Source organism: Nyctibius grandis, chromosome 17 (assembly GCF_013368605.1).
Source record: "Nyctibius grandis isolate bNycGra1 chromosome 17, bNycGra1.pri, whole genome shotgun sequence".
Taxonomy (NCBI): Eukaryota; Metazoa; Chordata; class Aves; order Nyctibiiformes; family Nyctibiidae; genus Nyctibius; species Nyctibius grandis.
Window position 1 is genome coordinate 777822 of NC_090674.1, and position 17288 is coordinate 795109.

Consider the following 17288-nt stretch of genomic DNA (forward strand, 5'->3'; position numbering starts at 1 on the left):
CCACACGAACTGCAGGGGATAGATGGAGGCATGGTGGATGGGGGAGGAGATGGGGATCCCCACTGCACCTCATGGCCTCCAGGGTGGGCAACCCAGGCTGCTAGTAGCTCCTGGGATTCCCAAGAGTTGACCTTTCCAGGCAACATCAGAGGTGGATTTAAAGCCTCAATACTTGGTCAAGCATCACCCTCCACATGCACAGCCAGAGCCCATCACCAAAACACTGCACCTGGACGCTCTCCACAGGGGTAGCCCTGCAGAGACACCAAGAGGGTTTGCAACCTCGACCCTGCTGCCAGCTCCGGACGCTCTTCCCTCCTGCTAGAAACCCCCCAGACCTCCCTCCTTGTTCGTGAACTTTCAAATGCCAAAATTTGGCCCTTGCAGCAAACTCTCAGAAACCGTGATTTGGGAATTCTCTCCCGATCGAAGGGGTGGTGGTTGGGTGGGGAAGGCAGCGTCGGCAATGCCCAGGCTGCTCCCAGCAACACTGAAACCCCGGGCAGCGCCGTGCCCCATCCCGGGGGCTCTGCTTTTTCACAGAAAAATTGCCCTAAAAGCATCAAATGTGAGAGAAAAAACCCTCCTCCACGCTTCGAGATGCCCCCATCACCTCCAGGGAGAAGTAAACCCCCTCCCGCATGACCCGATCCCACCGCACCCACTAAACCCCTCCCGTGCCCCCGATCCCACCGCACCCACCAAACCCACCCAGGGGTCGCGGAGGTGACCGGGAGGACGCGGCAAGTGGGTGCGGGGGGCTGCAGCGGGGCTGGGGGCTCCGGCAGAGCCCCCCGTGCCCTCCCTGCCGCCGACCCGCCTCCGGGGGTGTCCCCGGCGGCGGGTCCCGCCCAGGCAGCGGCGGGGCCGGGGCGGCCCCCGGGGCTGCCCCCGCCCCCGGCCCGCCCCCGGCCCGCCGCTCCGTCCCGGGATGGGCCGGCCGAGCTGACAGTCGGGCCGGGCGGCCGCCGCGGGCGCATCCAGCGGGCAGCGCCCGCCGCTTCCTGCCCGGCGCCCACCTGCGGCGGCGGCTGGGGGGGCGGGGGTCGCGGGGGCGGGGGGGAGCTGCCGCCGCCGGCTCCGCTCGCTCTGCCCCTGCCCGCCCTCCAGGATGAGCCCGGAGTACTGCCTGCGCTCCCTGCTGCTCATCATCCTCGCCACCTTCTCGGCCAACGCCAGCAACTGGCTGTGAGTAGCTGCGGGGCGAAGAGGGGTGGGGGGGAACGGGCCGCCGCCGTCGCCACTTGTTGATACCCCCCGGGGGCGGCGGAGCAGGTGCCGCCGGGGTCGGGCGGCATCGGGGCGCGACCCCCGGCAACGATGCGGCTCGGTACCCGGCAAGGCATCGGGCTCCCGTTCCCGTCGCGCCGGGTACCCGCTGACCCCCTAAACCGGTGGCGGCGGGGGTCGCAGCCCACATCCCCGGGCAGGTGGGCTGCAGGGGATGCCGATCCTTCCCAGGTGCTCGGGTCCGGTGTGTTACCGAGGCTGGCTGGACAGGGGCTGGTCATCGAGCCCCTCTCCCCTTTTTGTCCCTAAGTTATGAATCCAGCCCACACTGGGGGGAGGACCCGAGGTCGGGGCATCGGGTCCAGAGCAGGGCCTGGGGGCTAGGCGAGGCGCCATGCGAGGGCCAGTGGTCCAGGGAGGGGGATTTGGGCAGGGCTGGGGCCAGCCGAGCATGCCGGCCCCGGGGATTTGCGGCGGGCAGGGCTGCCCACACCTCGGACCCCCGTTCCCGGTGGGAGGGACAGACGGTGGGGGCTGTTGCACGCTGCAGAGGAGCCCAGTGACATTGGGAACCCGCTGAACAAAACACTGAAATAATGTGTAAGGTTACACAGGGGCAGGAAGTCGTTCTGGAAAATTCCTGCGGTTTGCCAAGGCGGGTGGACTGTCGTCTGGGGAGACCCCCCCCGGGGTAGGGGGATGGAGCACAACAGCACCTTCCCACCTAACTTGTGTGAAGGCGCCAGTTTCTTCCTAAGTAATCTTGTCTGGTGGGAGATGGCGCTTCCCCTGCTCCCAGCGTCGCTGGCTGCCTGTGAGCTCATTAGTTCCCGGTGCACGCAAGCCAGTGGACCCGCTCTCAGGCTGGAACGTGGGCCTCCTCCACCTCACCTCCCCGGGTCTCCATCGGCAAGGGCAGGTGCACCGCGGCCAGGCGAGGAGTCCCTGGGACTGTCGGCATGAAAGATCCCGAGCGGCTTATGCCTCTCCCGACACCTGCGCCCAGGTGGGCAACACTCCTCCACACGCACATCCCGTGTGTGAGGAGTCCTCTCCTGTCTCTCCCGCCTTTAGATTTGGCTCACTGCAGGCTGTGGGATGTGAGTGGGTTTTGGGGGATGCATCCCCTACGCCCAGGGAAAGCGCCAGGTCAGCGGTCGTTCTCCAAGTCCCTACCCGTGGGAAAAGCTGCTCGCCCATCGGTAGCTGCCTGGGATGCGTTAGCACTCAGTCCTCCTCCCCTCCTCCTTCACCAGATGGAGCGGCTTGCGCGCCACGCATCTCCAGCAAGTGGTGGGTGGGTCATAGCAGCTATCAAGGTGGTCTTTTAAGCTGTCACGCTTCTGGTGAAGGTATATTGGGAACTGTGGGAGTGTTTTTCCTGCAGGGAGAATGTCCTGCTGAGGGATTTCTGCGGGATGATGGCAGGAGAGGAGAGGAACAGCCTTGGCTGCCCCGGGACGGGCACAGGGAAGTGCCTGGCAAAGGGAGATTTTGTGAGTGAGGTCTACAAGCCACCCAGCATGGATGCGCAGAGGTTGGACCCCCCCGGACCTCAGCGCCGCACTCAGCTGGATCGTATTTGGGAAGCCGAGGCAGAGGGGTGGTTCGCTGTCCTAGACGGGGAGGGCTGTGTGCAGCCGTCCGTGCTGGCGAAGCGAGGGGTGGGCGCGGGGGGCTCAGCGGCGGGAGAGAGGGGGCTCATTCCTGCCATCGGGGGAGGAAAAGCAGATACATTTCAGTGCGTCTGAAAGGAAGGGGGGGGGGTCAGCTTTTTTTGATGTTGCAAATGTATCACGATAAAAGGATCGTCCCCCGCTCGGTGCTTTTTATTCTTTGCCTTTAGGATTAAGACAATTCCCATTGTTTATCTTCTCACATCAGAAACAAAGGCTGCCGGAGGCAATAAACAGAGTTAGAAGGATCCCAGGAGTTATCAGATATTCGAGGAATGAGTGTGCCTCGTACGTCTTTGCGAAGCCTCACGCGTGTGGGCTCCGGCGCGCTCTGCTTTATCACAGAGCCGCCCGGGCGCTGCCAGCCTGCGCCCAGCACCCTGGGGCCGATCCAGCCTCGCCGGGCGCATATTTCCGCGCATAGGTGTGTGCGCTGGGTGGCAGCGCACGGTGAAGTTTGCTTTTCCAGAAACCTGCTGGATTAGTGATTAAGCTCCGTTGTGACTTTTATTTTTTTCCCCCCCTAAAGCTTCTTTCGACCTGTCCGGACTCGCATTCCCCCAGCGCTTCAGAGACGCCACTTGCAACACTTGAGCTGAAGGTTTTCTGTAAGCCTGGCTTTGTGGGAAAGGGCTCGTTTTAGCCATGCAAATGGTGTCCTCTGAGCCACCCCATGCCATAGAAAAGGGAGACCATGTAGGTATCTCTCAGGGGAATCGCTCTGCTACAGCAACCGTTGAGCTGGAAGGGACTTCGCCAAATCTTTTAATTAAACAGACCAAGCTACTTTCTCTCTGGTTAGGAAGCAAATCTCAGGTGCATTTTCTCAGTGTCTGAGTTTTGGGAGTCGCTGCTTGGCTTGCTACCTATCCAGAAAACCTCTGTTCTCCAAATCTGAAGAGATGCTCCATTCCCCTTTCTCGTGAAAGCCTCGGGCTTGCTCTTCCTCCTGCCTTTGGAGGCTCAGAGAGTTTTAAAGCTTTTCCTCCTGCCTCTTCAGGCACAGAATTGTAAAAGTAAATAAAGGGCTGTAGTTAGTGCCTTTTAGATCTAGCTGGTCGTGCACGGGAAAGTCCCTCCGGCTTCTAATTTATCTCTGGAGGAGTCCAGGGATGTGCTTTATACAGGGGAAATAGCCAAGTTAGTTACTTTCCAAAGTGACTCGCATTTCACAGACTCGATTCAGCTCTTGAACCTGCACATGCAGTGATGTGGTTGAATTTGGAAGCATGTTCTCTCAGTGGTCCAAAACCATCCCGATGCTGGAGGTGTTTTGTAGAGGGTTTCAGCCAATCGAGCACCTCTCTGCAGCTGGCATGGGAGCTCCAGGTTCCGGTTTCAGTGGGAGGTAAGGGGCAAGCAGCCATTTAGTTATTTGTTTATTCATTTATCTCTTTATTTTGGAGGGAGGGAAGACCACCTGAAGAGGTGAACTAGAAATTGTGCAAAGTAGGGTGTGGATGTAAGCCGCCACTAACTGCACGTGGCACTGGGGCTGCTGCGATCTGTAGCCGTTTGGGCGGTTTGAATGATGAGAGTCAATTCCCGTGCCTGGAAAGCATCAGATACAACAGGGCAGGGGTCCTTTATGGGTGAGGCCCCTGCTTATCAAGCTATCTGGGAATCATTACAGCTTCTCTCCACTTTCTTGCAGCTAAAACTGGCTTTGGAGGAGGCTCCTCCATATGTACGCTGGGTAGTCTGCGATGCGGTTATGCCGCTACAGAGCAGGGTGTGCCACCAGCAGCTCCGTCTACCCCCTATTTACAGGGGTTTAAAACTTCCGTCTGGGCTTGAGACTTGGCTTAAAGGGCCAGGAGCACAGATGAGCTTTTAAACCCTTTTAAAAAATCTAATTTGAGCACTCTGGGAGAGCTTGAAGACCTTGCAAGTGTCCGAACAAGCCTGGCTAAGCAGCTGCTCTCTAAGAGTAACCGCTTTTGAGGGCTGGAGAGGAGGGATAAAAGGAGTTTGGGTTTCTCTTGGCCCCCTTTCTTCTGAACATCACAAGGCGCTTTGCAAACACGGGGCCCGATTCTCCGTGCTCATCCCTGCCAGCTTTGCAGCGGGGATGTTGCAAGAGCAGCTTGAACGCTCATTTTGTGCCGGTTTGGGTCATTGTGCAATGTAGAGGATTTGGGAAGAAGCATGCCTGTGTCCTACACTTGCACCGCTCTGTTTTCAAACCATACTTCATTTTTTTTTTAAGGTGAGTCTCCCCAGCTTCGGTAGTGGGGAGAGCTCGCTTCGCCTTGAGCCTGCCTTGGCTTAATTTTGTACAAGATTCTTTGCATTGTCGTTACGACCCTCCCATTTTCCACCTGGCAAGGAACCGGTCCAGTGTTTTCCCGGCAGATGCCGTGCCGCCACGGCGCTGATTCAGCAGGTGCAGCTAGCTCCAGGGCAGAGCTGCTCCTGCTGAGCCCCACTCCCCTCCCTGTGCTCTTGTTTTTCGGTGCGAGGACAGGGTCAGGAAGGTTCCCAAGTCACATCTACTCTGGCACCCGGGATGTTGGGTTGCGCCGATTGGGTTTGATGGAGAATTTCCTTGCTTTGAGGGCTGCTGTGGGTTGGATGAGCAGCTCTCTGCTTCTGGGGTGCCCAGGGCTCCTTTGCGTTGCTCTGGGGATCCTGCTGGGTTCATGAGGTTGGTGAATGCAACCAGTGACACCCATTCCCCAAGGGCGTGCAGGGGGGGAGTGAAACCAGCAGCCTCCATTGGAAATATTGATTAATTTTTATTTATTTATTTATGTCTTGCCACTTTTGACAAAAACAGCTAATTTTAGCTTAGCGATGAAAATAGACTGGCTTTAGAGGTTGCATCCTGCAGAGGCAAGAGACCTCTGCCAATCTTGGCACTGGACTTCCAACCAGTTCGGCTTGTCTCTGAGCTCTGGTCCTGTCTGGCAGGAAGACTTCAGGGCTGCGTTTGCCAGGGCGTAGGAGGGATCCGTGCTCTCTGCCTCCTCAGCAGTGATGGGCATTTCTGTCTTTTCCTAAGGAGGCCTCAAATAAAACTACACCCCAATCTGTAGCAGCAGAACCTTATTCTAGGGAGGATGGACATGAGTAAGCTAAAACCACCCTGTGCCCCAGGTTGTCCAGAATCAGATCAACTCCAAATATAAGCAACAGCAAGAAGCAGATTTCTTTTTTGCAGTGGTTTGTTACAACTCCATGAGTCAGAACTGGACTTTTGCATTAAAGCAAAAAAAAATGTTTATGTTACTCCTGCTGAGAGCTACTGTCCTCTCAATGAATTCATCCTTGCGGATGGAGAGAAATGCATTACAGCCATTTATTTGGGCTTTCTTAAAATGATGAAATTGCTGAGCAATCCTGGAGGTTAACAGTTTCCAGGAGGTTCTTCTGTATTTCCTTACAAGTGCAACAACACTGGCTCTTACAATACTTGGTGATTTTTTTCCTTAAAGCTTGAAAGCCGTGTGAATCCACAAAAACCTCAGTCATCCAAGGCTGCTCGAATGGTAGACTCTGCTCTGGATACAAAGTGGAGGTAACCTTTGTTTGGCTCCAGCCCCAGCGTGTCTGCCCCCCATGCCTGTGGGTGACCCCCGATGGCATCCTCCAGGAGCTGCTGCCATGGGCTGTTGCAGTTTGCAGCTGGGAAGGTGGTGTGCAAGATCTGGCTGGCTCAGCAGAACTGGAGCCAGTACTAGTGCTTTCTATGAAATTACTTGGGGGAAAAAATTAATTGAGTATCTTGGCCAGTGGAGAGCAGCCTGGGGACTGTTGCAAGGTGGGCGAGATCAAACTAATCCTGCAGAAGGCTTCTCTCGCTGTGTATTTGCAACTTCTGATCAAACTCATCAGATTTTCTCCAACTAGGTCTAGCCTGAAGCACTGCATGTGGGGAATTCCCACAGAGCTCAGCCCGGTAGCCTGCACTTGCCTCCTCTTGCAACAAGGCATTGCTGTTGTACTGAAGCTCAGGAGCAGCTTCTGTTGGCTTATAAAGGAAGGTGCAGTAAGGGATATTTCCTACACATCCAAAGCAGGTTTCCAAAGTGGATGCTGCTCTCAGGGTCTTCCCATCTTCCATCCTGGTCTTCCCCATCACAAAGTGGAGATGTTGCCCCTGGATGCTCAGAAAGCCAAGAAGCAGCACTGGCTTGGGACCAGCAGCCAGGCCATCTTGCTGGCCCCAGAGACTTGTGATGAGGAGGGCAGGCCACCACCAATGGTTGGTGCATGGTACATGAGTCTTTGCTAGGCGCACATCCTAGACACTGTGTGGTGTTAGGTGCAGAGTCCGAGGTGTGGAGGGGCAGGATTTGAGCTGTAGGTTCACCTTTGATCTCAGACGGTGGGCCTGCACACTCAGGTCTGTAGGCAGGTAATGGTGAGCATGGCAATGCCTCCTCCTGGGAGACTGTTGTGGCAGCTGTTAATTGGAGGTAGAGATTAGGGTGTGAAAAGCACCATTTCAGCCAAGAGATGAAACGTGCAGTAACTGTGACAGGAAGGACTGAGCCAGAGAGCTGCTTTTCTTCCAGGGAAGAAACCAGACAGGCTCTCAGATGATGCCCTTGTAAATCATGGTTTACACTTAGAAGGGATGGAAAGGCAGGATCTCTAATCCCAGGAGGGTGATGCCTAGTCTCTGTGAGGGACATGTCCTGCTGCAGAGCCATCAGCTGGATAAGGGCAACCTTGCAGGTTGCAGGTCTCCAGCAGATCCTGTCAGGAGCGTGCCCAGGTTGGCAGGCCTGCTGAACCGTGCCAAGGATGTGGGTGGTACCTAAGAGCTTGGCTGTGTTGGCACAGGGAAAGTGGTACTAAGCCCAGTGCAGGATGCCATGAGAAAGCACGTGGGCTCTCTGGCCCACCTAGAGCGTCCTTTGACCTGCTAGCCCTGGGACATCTCCCCATGCCTTTTCTCTGCTTGGAAGGGGAAAGCAACAAGAAAAAGATGATGCCCTTCTCCATAGCTGCAGGATGGCTCCTTGCAGTGCCCGGTCAGTACCTCTCTCTCTCTCTTTGCATGCATCTGTCTGCCCATCTCCACGCGTTTTTGGTTTTTCCATCCTAAACGAGCCTTTTCTTCTTCCTCAGAGGAAAACTCTCTGCACAAGCCAGTCTCAATCCTAAGTACAACCCTGAGTCACTGGCTGACCATACCTCCAGCCACAAGAGGCACAGAGACGCGCTGCTGATCCAGGCTGAGTTTGTTCCTCCATGAGCAGGGAGGATGTTTGCAGAGGCTGCCTCTCAGAGAGAAGCAGAGCTGAAGCATGTCTGCAATTCAAGACCTGAACAAGCCTTTTGTAGCCTTGGCCAGGCAGATATCCCAGGCAGGTTGGGTGTTTGCTGAACAGGGTGAAGTTTCTGAGCTCATCTGACTTCTCAGCATCTCTGAGTGATACATCAGTGATACCACTGGCCTGGGTCTGACTGTTACCATCTTCAGGAAAATATTCCCAAAACGAGACAATACGAAGAGTTCTCACACTTGAAACTCATTTGTTTAAATAAAAGAAACACCAGAGATTTCTGCTTTCTCAAGACATCTGCTTACATCCCTCCCTGACCTCTATTGAGAATTTGTTAATGATTCAAATTTCCACACCTTCCCACGGAGGGAATACCCTCCCCTCTCCTTCTGGCTCTATTTGCCACCCGCTGTGGCTCTTCCAATCTCTTCTTGTCGTTCCACGAATTATTCTTCCTCCTGAAATTATTATCGTCATTTTTATTTAAGTAGGGCTTTCCCCCTCCCTGGCCTTTTCAAAGCTCCCTGGGTTTGAGGTTTCCTTATTTGCCATCTTGCAGGGTGGATCAACTGCAGCTGCTTAAATTACGGGGCTTCAATCTTGATCCATATACTGTGGATGGAAAAAAGGGAAGGGCTTTGCATCAGTTTTGTGTTAAATCAGTGACTTATTAAAAGCGAGCTTGTTCGGTGAGTGACTCGTCTGGATTTAAAGGCAGGAGAAAAGAAACATAAATGCCATGATGAAGCAAGAAGGCGAAACTTGAACAAATGGCTTGGGCAGCAGCTCATACCTTGAAACGTTCTTTGCCTGATCTCAGAAAAGGAAAATATGCCATTATTTGGGTTTTTTTCCACAAGCAGGGTTGCTTTGAGGCTGCCTGTGAGACAAGTAATAATCTAGAGCTCTGCGCAGCAATCTGGATGTGGTATCAGGACAGAGATCTGCACCGAGACCTTTCAGAAGGCAGGAACTGTTGGGTTTCCTCCTGTTGTGCCTGTCTTGCTGTGTGTGCGGGTAGACAAAGGCTTTATCTGTGGTTCCTACCACCTCAGTCCAGGAAAACTAAGTTTGGATCAAGGTCCTCATTAAGGACCAGGCACAGTGCTAGAGCCAGGTTTCCATGGTGACTGTGGGATGCTGCGGATAGGTTTGGTACCTTGCTTGGGCTCCCCAGCCCTGAGAAACACTCTGTGAGTCACAGGGTGGAAGCATCTTTGAGTGCTGGTGTGGGCAGAGCACGTTTCCCAGCTCTTATCTCGCTCTTCAGCTGCCCCAGAGAAGGGATAAGAGTTGAGGTGTTCCTGGGTGGTGCCCCTGAATGTGTGGAGAGATGCCATGTGAAAGCCTCAAAGCTGCCCCACGTCCTTCCTTGCATCCTTGACTGAACCTCTGTATCCCTCCTGGACCAGTCACCAGGATGGCAGCCTCCCCCCACCAAAAAAAAACACCTTTTTGGAAAGCAGTGACGGTACTCACAGCATGTAGGAGACTGGTAGTATGCTGGAAGTCTGATGGGGCCATGGCATTTTAGGCATAGTTGCCTCCATCCCCAAGGAGGGGGAGATGCACATGGGCTGAGGAGGGGTGATGGCACACAGAGGACCTGTCATGGGGGAGAGAGGCCAGAGCACCGTTCTGGATAGCTTCATCTTATTATTTCCTTGCTTTGCAAAACAAATTACCAGACCTGTTCTTGGAGAGCTGTACCTATCTTTGAAGCATCCTTGGCCTTTGTTTTATCATCCCAAACAGCATTAAATGCTTGTTGGGGAGGCATCTTATCAGGCGCATCTACTTGGAAAGGCTTGAAAGGCTCTTGTCACATTTTTATTCATTTGAATTTATAGCTCCTCATTGCCTGGAGAAACCCACCAGCTGGGAAATGTATTAGAAAAGGAGGTGATGCCCCCATCCTTGAGCAGAAGCTGATGCTCATGGAGCTGTTACACCTGCGGCACGGCTCTCTCCTGCCAAGGTGCCTGCAGGTCGGACTGGGGCACTGGCTCACTGGCAGGACCGGCCATGCTGCTTTGCAGGAGCTGGTTCCCTGGTATGATAAATGCTGCTTAAGTTGCAGGAGAGGGGGAAAAGCCAAATCAGCACAAGGGGTTAGTACTGAAGGTGGAATCTGGTTTTCTCAGCTTCCAGGCTCAAAGCTGATCAACCGACCCAGAGCATCTTGGGATGAAAACTCACCACTCTGCTGTGTGTTAGGTTCCCCGTGCCCAAACTGAAATGATGGCTGGACTTGGGAGGGGACACAGCTGTCACAGTCACCCCGGGTTTGCTCAGCATCAAACATCCTCAAAGCTCCCGAGGGTGGTCTGCTGCCTTCATCCTGGGTCAGCCGAGTGCAGCCAGATGCAGGAACAGCAGTTGTCACACCCCGTGTCCAGGACTGCAGCACGGGAATGGGGACACTCGTGTGGGGGCCAGCAGAAAGGTGACAGCTCTGGGTTTGGCCACGGTGGGGTTTCCAAGCCAGCCGTGTGCATCAGGGAGCCACGTGGCCAGTCCTCTGCAAACAGGGCTGTGCCCTTGGAGCAGCAGAAAGCCTTGGGCAAAGATGCTTAGCTGTATAAGGCTAGAAAAGAACTTGGCTCTGAAACCACGGCAGCCTGCCACTTTCCCGCTGTCCGAGAGGCATTGCATCAAGCGATCTCCACGCACAAGGAAAGCTGAATGCTTTTGACAGCTAGCCATGCAGACTCCCCACGGACGCTGCAAGCCAAGCCGGCTTTCTCACCATCTCCCACAGCCCCCCAGTTGTAAGCGTGAAACCAAGCTGGTGAATAATTTCTGCTGATGCACAGAAGAGAAAATCCTGTTCTCTCCTCCTGGGGCAGACTGGCAGGGCTAATGGGAGGAAGAGGCTGTGACAACTTGATTTTGTGGCTGAAGTCAGCAGATCTGGCTCCCGGGACACATGGGAACAGGCAGGGAGCAGGAGCCACTTTTGCACAGTCACTTCTCGGAGGCAAGCAGGGCTTCAAAGGAAAAATCCTTAGCAGGATGTCGCAACTTGGGAGGAGGAGGAAAAAAAACAAGCAAACAAGAAAACCCACAAGCTCTGCAGGGCTGGGAAATGCAGAGTCAAGGAATGAGTTTCCAAAAAGCCTTCACTCGGTGCTCACATCTCTCGGTGCGGACAAGGTAGCGATGCGAGCTGACGCTGGCGATTCCCGAGGACGTTAAAGCTCGGTGTGGTCAGCAGATGAGAGCATGAGTTTTGCCTGTCCGATGCAGGGGATCTCCCTGCTCCGTGGCAGGACGGGGCTGCACCGGTGGCAGTGTCGCTTGAAGCGGGTGCCAGCAGCCACGGGAAGGAGGGACGCTCAGCTAGGGGTGTGCAAGAACAGGCACAGAGAGAGGATCTGGGATTATCCAACAGCCTGACCGAGCTGTGCGGATCTGCCTTAAAACCCCTCTGGGATCCAGAGCTGGGGCAGGAGGATGGACCTGGGAAATGGGTGAGCATGAACACGTGCAGGTCGCAGTGGGTTGGGTTACTGGGATGTGCAGGATGGACGATCGTGCTCCATGGGGAGATGCCAAGAGCTTGCGGGGTGCTTGCCCCAAGAGGGGCAGCTCCCTTTTCCCCCTAATGCCGCACTCAAGAGCAGCTCTGTAACCCCTTCTGCTGAGGATGGGGCGATGGAAAGCAGAGCACGTGGTCACCTCCACGCAGGGCCAGTCTTTTCCAGGTCAGCAAAGACCTCACGGACATGTTCACGAGCCGGGCTGGTGGAGGAGGTGCCCAGCGTGTGCGGTTCTGCCCACGGCAGGCTCCTGACTCTGTCCTCCCCACCTCAAGCCCTGCTTGAATCCCAAGTGACAGGAAACCTGGCAGCTCCCAGAGGCCACCCTTGCCTGCTGGAGACCGGGGGAGCTAAAAGCAGGCTCCGGGAGGGAAGTGGTTTGGAGGGCGATGTTTGTCGGTGATGAGCACGCAGCCGCACTGTGGGAGCCGTGTGGCAGCTGGAGCTGGCAGCCGAGCGCCTGTCCTGCTTGTTTTGGCTGACTTCAGAGACCTCTGGCTTTTCCTAGTAGCACTTGGATGTGCCGGTACTCAGGAGACCTGACCGGGCACATTCAGACAACGCCGAAAATATCTTCCTTGCAGGCAATAGAGGCAAAGGGGAGCCAGCAGCTGGGCTCCCCCAAGACTGGGGACCAGGCTGCAGAGGGATGGTTGTTTCGCTTGGGCTTGCTCTCTGCCAGACAAAAACGCATCCCGTGGAGCCACCGCAGTGGCACGTTTAAGGTGACCCCAGATGGGCACCAGATCTCAGCTACAGAGGGTATGAGCGGCTAGGTCTCCTCACTGTCTGCGGTGCAGGGTGTCCCAGCTGAGCGTGGGTTCATGGTCCCCAGCCCTTGCCTCCTCACCAGTTGTGCTGGCTGTCGTGGCAGGTACCTGGCGAAGCTGTCTTCAGTGGGGAGCATCTCCGAGGAGGAGACCTGCGAGAAGCTGAAGGGCTTGATCCAGCGCCAGGTGCAGATGTGCAAGAGGAACCTGGAGGTGATGGACTCGGTGCGGCGCGGAGCCCAGCTGGCCATCGAGGAGTGCCAGTACCAGTTCCGCAACCGCCGCTGGAACTGCTCCACGCTGGACACCCTGCCCGTCTTCGGCAAGGTGGTAACGCAAGGTGAGCCGGGAGGACACGTGCCTGGGGTGCTGCTGCATGGGGGATGGCTACAACAGCAGTCTTGTGGGCTGCAGGTGGGTTTTGCTTGCTTGCCCCTGAGCCAGCGGCTGGGGAGAGTAAGGAATGACCCAGTGCTGGATCTTGGGGCTGACGGGTCTTCACTGGGCATTTCAGTGGGGCTTTTCTGACTGCATTGGGGGCAGCATATCCAGACCCTTGCAGTTCCTCAGCTGCTGGGTACTTCCTCCCCCGAAACTTTTCCACACCCAGGGGGTGCCCATTGTGTGGAAGCACCAGCCCAGGGCATCCAGAGAGCCTGGACCTTTTACAAGGACATGCCAAGTTCGAGCAGGGCCCTACAGCCACCCTGTGGTCTAATCTCTGCCCCGCCAAGCCCAGGAGCTTCGCCCCGCAATGCTGCGGCTGCAGAGGGATGCTGGATTTATTCGGTGCCTTCTCCGGGCAGCGCCGGAGCGGTGACCGCTGGCGGACCTTGGGAGGACAGCCCTCTGCCGCCCGACGCGAGTAAAACACATGGCGGCTGGACCCTCCGAGGACAGCATCATCACCCGCCACCACCCAGCTGCCAGCCTTCAGCAGGGATTTATGGCCAGGGCAGCCCCCAGCCCCTCTGATCCCAGCTGCACACAGGCGTCCCGGAGGCACGGGGCTGTGATCAAACCAAGCAAGGACCCAGAGCATCGGGGTGAGGAGACGGAGGGGAAAACCCCTCTGCAACCCCTGGAGACCACCGAAGTGGCCCTTGCCTCCCCTCAGGTGCCATCTCTGATGCACCGTCTCGCCTCCCATCCCAGGACCCATAGACCAAATCCTCCCCCCCGGCTCCTTGTTTGATTTTCCTCCCCTCAACACAGGGGTGAAGATCTCTTCTTGTGAAGGTTCAGGGACTGGAAATACCAGAAATACCAGAAACTAAAAGTCTTCTCTTTTTAGGCAGCCACAGCACAAACCAACCAACACGATCCTACTATTAACCTCGATTAACTTGGAGGCGGTTCAGTCCCCACGCTGGCTGGGTCCTCCCCAGCCACTGCCGCCCAGGCCAGATTACAGCTGGGCCACCAAAGTCTTGGCTGCGACCACCAAAGGAGCTGCCCTCTGTCCGACCGGCGAGCTGGGGTGATGGCTGCTCGCAAGCCATCCCCCCTCTACCCCTAGCACGGGACTACCCCAAATGCCAACCCTCCCTGCTCGGAGATGGAGGGGCTGTGTCCTCATCCGGCCTCGGAGGACGGTGGGGATTTGGGTGGTGCAAGTGCTGATCCCTGGCCATGCTGCCGTGTGTGTTTATGCCCAGGGATGTCCTCTGACTTCCCAAACGAGCTCTAATGATGTGGCACCGCATAGGTAGATGCAAGAATTGGGAAGGAGCTGCACCCTGGGGACCAGCATGGTTTTGCAAGGCGCTTTGGGAGCAGAGTGGGGTTTTGTAGGGTAGTTTGGGAGGTGCTGGGAGCTACAGGACCCTGTGTGAGAGGACAGCAAGGATCTGCAGCTGCAGGGGGTGTTCCTGGATGTGGAAAGCAGCCAACTATTTTGGATGCAGGAGGGATTTCATGGCAGAGGTGCCCTGCAAGATAGTCTCTCCATATAAGATCTGGAGAGCTCTCCCCGCATTGGCAATGCAGCCTTTGCATCTCCCTCATGGCCAGGTTATCATTTGCCCATTGCATTCATGTTTTTAACCTTCTGGGGCAGTTCTCAGCTCCTTCATTATTGCGAGACAGGGCTCTCACTGCTGCAAACCATCTCCCAGCGCCGAGGTGTCCCTGCTGAGCCTGGTCCAGGCTTGGCACTAAGCAAACAGCATGCCTGAGAGTGGGGAGGATGAGTGGCCTGCATGGGGTACCCCATCTTGGGAGGAAGAGACACAGTAATGGGCTTGACTTGATGGCTCTGCACTGCATGTTTTGCCAAGAGCCAGTTTTCAGACCAGCTTTTCAAAGGGGTTTATGTGCAACACCAGTGTTAGGAGGGAAGAGGAGCAGAGACATGCGCGACAGCCCACCAAGGGTTTTGGCCACCTGGCTGCACCCCCTCCAGAAAGCCCTCTCGCGTGCCGCAGCCTTGCTGCCACGTTTCCCACCATCGTTTGTGCTGTTGCAGGGACGCGGGAGGCAGCATTCGTCTACGCCATCTCTTCGGCAGGGGTGGCCTTTGCAGTGACCCGAGCCTGCAGCAGCGGCGAGCTGGACAAGTGCGGATGCGACCGCACGGTGCAGGGGGGCAGCCCGCAGGGTAAGTGTGCAAAGGGTGGGGGGGTGGCCAAACAGGGATGCAAAATGGGGCAAGCACAGACAACAACTTCACCATGAGCCAATAATGTGCCCTTGGGACCAGGAAGGCCAATGGTGTCCTGGGGTGCGTGAGGAAGAGTGTGGCCAGCAGGTTGAGGGAGATTCTCCTCCCCCTCTACACTGCCCTGGTGAGGCCACACCTGGAGTAACTGTGTGCAGTTCTGGGCTCCCCAATTCAAGAAAGACAAGGAACTACTGGAGAGAGTCCAGCGGAGGGGTACGGAGATGGTCAGAGGGCTGGAGCATCTCTGCTACGAGGAGAGGCTGAGGGAGCTGGGGCTGTTCAGCCTGGAGAAGAGCAGACTGAGGGGGGATCTTATCAATGCTTACAAATACCTTAGGGGCGGGTGTCAAGGGGATGGGGCCAGACTCTCCTCAGTGGTGCCCAGTGACAGGACAAGGGGCAACGGGCACAAACTGAAACATGGGAAGTTCCATCTGAATATGAGGAAAAACTTCTTTACTTTGAGGGTGCCAGAGCCCAGGAACAGGCCGCCCAGGGAGGGTGGGGAGTCTCCTTCTCTGGAGATATTCAAAACCTGCCTGGACACAACCCTGTGCAACGTGCTGTGGGTGACCCTGCTTTGGCAGGGGGTTGGACTAGATGATCTCCAGGGGTCCCTTCCAACCCCACCCAGTATAGGATTCTGTGAAATGCCCACTGTCTGGGGCCACCCAGAAAGGAGGAAAAAGTGAGAAGAAAAAAAAAAAGCCTCCTGTTAGTCCGCGTGAGTCCCTTAAAAGTGCAGCTGGGAGCACCACCCAAAGGGCAGAGAAAGAATCTTGTCCATGTCCCCCCCACGGCCACACTCCCCAGCTTCCCCAGTCCCCAAGGCAGCCCAGCCTAGTGGGTAGCAAGACAGAAGAGGGTCAGGTCAGCTGTATTTTAGCAAGAGCAGGGCTGGAGAGGACGAGTAAGGTGGGCTGGCTGTCATCTGTCTCATCCATGCTCTCTGCCTTAGGCTTCCAGTGGTCGGGCTGCTCCGATAACATCGCCTACGGCGTGGCCTTCTCGCAGTCCTTCGTTGACGTCCGGGAAAGGAGCAAAGGGGCTTCTTCCAACAGAGCGTTAATGAACCTCCACAACAACGAGGCAGGGAGGAAGGTAATGGTGAGAGGGAAAGCTGGGCAGCTCGTGCAGCCCTGCAGCATCCCGTGCAGCTCTGCAGCATCCCAGCAGGGCTCTGCAGCCACTGCTTGAGCCTGTTTGGCTTCATTTAACCTCTCCAACTCATGTGCATCAGTATCGCTTTCTGCATGACCCTTCCAGACCCCACACATCACACCCTTCTTGCCGTGTCCATCCCAAGCTGACCACCCCGTCTTGTTTCTCATGTCTGTTCCTCCAGGCGATCCTGAACAACATGCGGGTGGAGTGCAAGTGTCACGGCGTGTCAGGCTCATGCGAGTTCAAGACGTGCTGGAAAGCCATGCCCCCCTTCCGCAAAGTGGGCAACGTCCTGAAGGAGAAATTCGACGGTGCCACGGAGGTCGAGCAGAGCGAGATCGGATCCACCAAAGTGCTGGTGCCCAAAAACTCCCAGTTCAAGCCGCACACAGACGAGGACCTCGTCTACCTGGACTCCAGTCCCGACTTCTGTGACCACGACCTCAAGAACGGGGTGCTGGGCACCAGCGGCCGGCAGTGCAACAAGACCTCCAAGGCTATCGACGGCTGCGAGCTGATGTGCTGCGGCCGGGGCTTTCATACGGACGAAGTGGAGGTTGTGGAAAGGTGCAGCTGCAAATTCCACTGGTGCTGCTCCGTCAAGTGCAAACCCTGCCATCGGGTGGTGGAAATCCACACGTGCCGGTGATGCACGGAGGGGAGCACCCGTCCGTCCCCCTCTCTAACTGACCCTGCTTCTCCCTTGCCCCAACAGCCAGGACTGAGGAAGTAACGCAGGCGCTGCAGGGAGAGCGCAGCTCTTTACAGAGACAGAGCCCCAGAGGAAAACAGATTTTAAAGAAAAAAAATATTTAAAGTTTAAAAAAAAAGTTATCATTGTTGGCTTTTTTTATTTTGTTTTGTATGCTTGCTTTATTTATTGCTGAAGCCAGAGCCCCTCAGTGTCCTGTGCCAGCAGGGACCTGGCCGCTCTCGGCGGCTGGCTGGGGACCTGCGTGATGCCTGCTCTCATCGGATGAGCTCCTGCTGACTCTGGAGCATTGCGA

At 56.0% G+C, this 17288-nt stretch overlaps 1 protein-coding gene across 1 annotated transcript; it reads left to right on the forward strand.

Annotated features, from left to right (window-relative positions):
- The first annotated feature begins 1111 nt into the window (after positions 1-1111).
- WNT4 (Wnt family member 4) lies at positions 1112-17054 on the forward strand. The gene is made up of 5 exons (XM_068414591.1): positions 1112-1188; positions 12560-12795; positions 14923-15054; positions 16076-16218; positions 16463-17054. Exons 1-5 carry the CDS (start codon positions 1112-1114, stop codon positions 16928-16930), a joined length of 1056 nt encoding a protein of 351 aa, XP_068270692.1. The 3' UTR covers positions 16931-17054.
- The last annotated feature ends 234 nt before the right edge of the window (positions 17055-17288 follow it).

Bases quoted from the DNA above. Each gene is read 5' to 3' on its own strand.
- WNT4 (XM_068414591.1), top strand. From the start codon at position 1,112: ATGAGCCCGGAGTACTGCCTGCGCTCCCTGCTGCTCATCATCCTCGCC. The intron at 1,189-12,559 runs GTGAGTAGCTGC...CTGTCGTGGCAG, and splicing joins GCCAACGCCAGCAACTGGCT to GTACCTGGCGAAGCTGTCTT. The intron at 15,055-16,075 runs GTAAGTGTGCAA...TCTCTGCCTTAG, and splicing joins GCAGGGGGGCAGCCCGCAGG to GCTTCCAGTGGTCGGGCTGC.